At 37.8% G+C, this 4,712-nt stretch overlaps 1 protein-coding gene across 3 annotated transcripts in view; it reads left to right on the forward strand.

The window, feature by feature from the left end:
- Positions 1 to 4,712, forward strand: part of fah (fumarylacetoacetate hydrolase (fumarylacetoacetase)) — a 138,398-nt gene that overhangs the window by 67,909 nt on the left and 65,777 nt on the right. Inside the window, exon 9 of one of the 3 annotated variants that reach the window (XM_016664785.1) lies at positions 839 to 969. The exons of the other annotated variants lie outside the window; for them this stretch is intronic. Coding sequence (XP_016520271.1) covers positions 839 to 969 — 131 coding nt within the window. The remainder of the gene's footprint in view (positions 1 to 838; positions 970 to 4,712) is intronic. 3 annotated transcript variants of the gene reach the window in all.

Genomic DNA, 4,712 nt, shown 5'->3' on the forward strand with positions numbered 1-4,712 from the left:
TCAATAAAAACAAACCCACAAAAAACAATTACCTACCCTACATGGAAAAACACACAACTGTATGGAAATGCACAAACTACGCAGAAATAATCCAATTCAGGAAATAGAGTTGAAAAGATGGGTCTTGAGCCTGCTCTTAAAGACAACATTTTCTGTGGCCCTCAGGTTCTCTGGCAAACCGTTCCACAAACGGGGGGCCATAATACTGGAAAGAAGCCTCACCATAGGTGTATGTTTTGACTCTTGAAACTGTTAATAGTCCGGTGCCAGTGGTTTAGCCAGCAACGTTGTTGGGGTGAAGCTAGACTCTTTGACAGTGGTGTCAGAGAGAAGGATCCTGTCCAAGGAGTAGATCATCTTGGACAAAGAGTCTCATCCACCTCATGACGGGCTGGCCAGCTACAGAACCAGCTACAGGACCAGCTACAGGACCACCTTCAGTCAGATATTGATAGCTCAGAGTGACTTAGACTTAGACTACTTAGATTAATTTATAGTTTAACATATTTCGATTCGCATGCTTGGTTTGTTCTTTATTTTATTCATTTCTTTGTTTCGGGTCACTTATAGTACTTGTATTACTAATATTTAACACACACCTTAAGTAGAGTAGTAAGTAATTTCCCCTTGGGAAAGTATATTATGTTCTTTTGTATTCTATGGAATTTTTTTTTTTTTTGGCTAAAAAGATGATTTTAAAAAGCAGGCACACGTGAGATTTTTTTATCAGCATTATTATTATTATTATTATTATTATTATTATTATTATTATTTGTATTTTATTTTATTCTTTGAACCTACAATCCATTTAATGATAATGTTTTTTGTCTATCTGCAGCTAGAGATATTCAAGCTTGGGAGTATGTTCCTCTTGGACCTTTCCTGGGAAAGAATTTTGGGACGACAATCTCACCCTGGGTTGTGCCAATGGAAGCACTTTTACCTTTTGCAGAGTCCAATCCCTTGCAGGTTTGAAGACAATGTCCAAGTGGCATCTTACTACACAAAGTCATATTTGTATTTTCTAAAAGTTCCTTTCAAACATCATAGATATAAAATTTCTTGGGACTTCATTTGAGCAAATATTTAAATTATTAAAACCATCTACAGTACTTCTCACACATTTTATGAATTAATAATCAAAATCTTAGTCATGCTCAGAACTATACTCAGAACTGTCATAGTCCATTTTGTAGGAAAATTATAGCTGATATTGCTTATAGTTCATATTGCTTACCTACTTTGAATCCTACTTATCTACTTGAGTCCTTTGGAAACCACTTTGGTTACATCCTGTGATATACTTCTTTTAACCTGTTTAAAGCCTAAGTAATCCCCAATAGGCAAATTTGTTTGACAAATCTGCCTACAAATTTGCATGTAAGAAGCCAATCGAAGGGAAGAATATATTTCATGCACAGACACACACATACGCACGCGCACGCACGCACACACACACACACACACACACACACACACACACAAATAACATAAAACATAAATTTACAAACTACAAAAAAATCAGAGGAAGGGAATAACTGGTATTGGAAGAGAACACTGTGTCAAGAGGTGTTAAGCTCCAGTCCTCAAGGACCGGTGTCCTGCAACTTTTAGATTTGCCTCTGCTGCACCAAACCAGAATAGAATAATTAGATCATTAGCAAGGTGCTGGATAACTTATCTACACAAGGAGGAGGTAATTAAGCAATTTATTTCCAGTGTTTTGTACCTGTGGCACATCTAATAACTGCAGGAGACGGCCCTTGAGGACTGGAGTTTGACACCTGTGGTTTAGAAGATACTAACATCTTCAGAATTATCGAATTCTCCAGAGAGGGATATTATATTTTGACACACGTATCAAACAGTATACATACAAACACATTAAACTCTTTATATCACACTTTGAGACGCTACGATCAAATAAGAAGCAGCGGAAAACAACAAGGTGACTTGCTAAGATCAGGTCACGGTTAGTGGAGTAAACACATACCACCCGCCCGCTGAGCCTGGAGCCGCCTGGCCCCGTTAGCGGAGTTACGCTGCAATGAAGGAGTATATTTCAAAGAAACTGCATGAACTAAGTGCATAAATGAAGCTAGGAGGCCTACTTTCTAGCCTAAAAACATCTTAAAACAACTTTTTGTGACAAACTTAATTCCATTTATCGCTGCTGGTGGCGCAGTGCAATAGTGGCCATTTTGCTGGTACAGAGACGACAGGTATGGCTGCAGGATGGTTTGGAAAGCCACTCCCCTGTGCTCTGGCCTTTCAAAATAAAAAAACTAAGCTAAAAACTCAGGCTAACCATTTTTATCGGTGACCAGATGTCCGGTATTATTTGTTTCTCACAGGAGCATTACTTAAACTGACTTGCAGCTGGCAGACAGTATATAGTCTGAAACAAACAAGCTTGTCTCGCTGCAGCCTGCATAATGTCTTATGTGTGATACGGCCCCTGTGTAAGCCGGACAGAGAGAACTTCCGGGTCAGACCGTTTGTCAAAAATGAAATCATGAAAATCGAAATTGAGCGCTCGTTATCCGTTTTTTCCATTTTCGTTTTGTGCACTAAATGGGAAATCGGATAACGAGCTGGTCTGTGTATTTCCAGGCAGTTAGTTTTTTCGTTTGAAATGAAAAATGAGAAAACGGAAATAGACTTGTTTTTTCGTTTTCCGTTTAGAAAACCAAATCGGAAATCGGATTTTTGGCTCGTTATCCGATCTGAAATAGTGTGCCAATTAGATTATTAAAAGCTTAACTAAATAAATGTTTGCCTACGGAAGAGGATTTGGGAAAGAAAACAGGTCATCAATCTGACTTTAATCTAAAAAAAATATCTTGCACATCAGTTGGTGTTAGAAAAATGTTATAGGCCCCTTATCCTCTTCTGTGGTTTAACACCACACAATATCTTTTTATATTTTTATAAGTGAAGTATGACTGTCCAATTAGAAATGTAAACCTTTGTCCCCTTCATGAGACTATGAGACATCAGTTGAGTCTAATTATAACTGATAATTAGTCTAATTATAACTTATAATTAGACTCGACTAAACATAATGAACAACTTTTGAGTTGATTCTTCCCATTATTTCTTATCTCTGGATTTATAAGCAAGAAACACTAAAATAATTATTTCATATTTAATTTGTATCAACTTGTATGTAGTCAGAGCTTTAAACTCAAATCTTACAATCTGTAATCTGTCTTTTTCTACCAGCAAACTACTGTATAATAATGGTGCGAGACAGTATGACATTTTTCTCCAATATTTGCAACTTTCACAATCATTTCTGGATGGATGGGGTATCATACTTAGTTTTAAAAGATGAAGCCAATCAGCATTCATCTTCCAATTTAAAGCATCAAAAGAGTACACAGCAAATTCAAAAGTGTTAGATTTCTAGTGTAAGTGTTGAATGTTAAAAATACGGTGTTAATTCAAAAACATGAGTGTTAGTGTGTATTAGTTTCCCTAAAGAGTTCCAAAGAGTTAAATAAAAAGCAATCCAGTCCAGTGGTGTTGATTTAGAAATCAACATCATACAGTTCCTCCCACAATTGTAACATATTTGTGACATCACTTCAGGGAAGGAGATACAGGTAGGGTGAGAGTTGCAGACCCCTAGCCTAGACCTACAGGGGGCCCACATGGGAGGCAGAAGATGACTTCAGGGAACTGATTTTTTTTAATCACATCTGACAAGAACTGTAAAAAGGAGAGCACTCTCTTGTTTAAAACTAAGTATGATACCCCAGTCGGTTATATAGTAGGGTGATCCATTCCTGACTCATGGTTGCTAAAAACCTTACCAGACTGACTGATTGTAGTGACATAGTGGGTGTAAAATATTGAATAAAATGTTGTGCTACATGACTGGCTTTATTTTCACTCTTTATGACACAAAACTACAAATGAATCGTCCTTATTGTCTCCAGGTGCATTCTGGGTAAAGCTCGTCACCAACGTCATCATCAGTCACTTGGCAACAAATGGGAAACTAGCCAGAGCATTTCTACGGACTACGTTAACATGCTTTGAATTTGTGTTGTTTCATCATTAGTGACCAGTAGCCTAATGTTTCTATTCTTCTCTTGGTTTGTTGTACTTCATGTCAGATAGACATCAAAATGACATAGTCGTTCTCTGTGGTGATGAAACTTGTTAGCTCCGCTGTTGCGAGCATGTCTGTGTTGTAAAGTTAAATTATCATGAGCTTTATTATTTGGGCCCAGTCATTAGCCCCGCCCCCCAGCCAACACTGTCTTGTTCCGCTACTGCGTCACGTTTGCCTGAGAAGCGGAGGCAGCAGTATGACGTCTTGTCTGGAGCTTATTATAACAAGGTAAGTTTCATGTTAAAATGATCATGTTTTTGACTATTTTTCATGGAGGCATTATTTTTCCGTTTACGCAAGAGTATCGATTCATATGCATAGTTAGCTTAACGTACATTTATTTGTTTGGATATTACGGTATATACGACTATTTATTATCTTAACCAAACATTGAAACTGTCAGGAAAATCTGGAGGCCATTTGAGTTAACATTATTTAGCTGTGGAGGTCGTTTTCTTTACGTTTTTGGCAGTAGACTGTAAAATGGGGGAGTGGCTGTGCTGGACCATTGGCTTATCTATGCCACAGGCATCAAACTCCAGTCTTGGAAGGCCACTGTCCTGCAACATTTAGATGTGCCGCTGCTGCA

Source organism: Poecilia formosa, unplaced genomic scaffold, assembly GCF_000485575.1.
Source record: "Poecilia formosa unplaced genomic scaffold, Poecilia_formosa-5.1.2 Scaffold511, whole genome shotgun sequence".
Taxonomy (NCBI): domain Eukaryota; kingdom Metazoa; phylum Chordata; class Actinopteri; order Cyprinodontiformes; family Poeciliidae; genus Poecilia; species Poecilia formosa.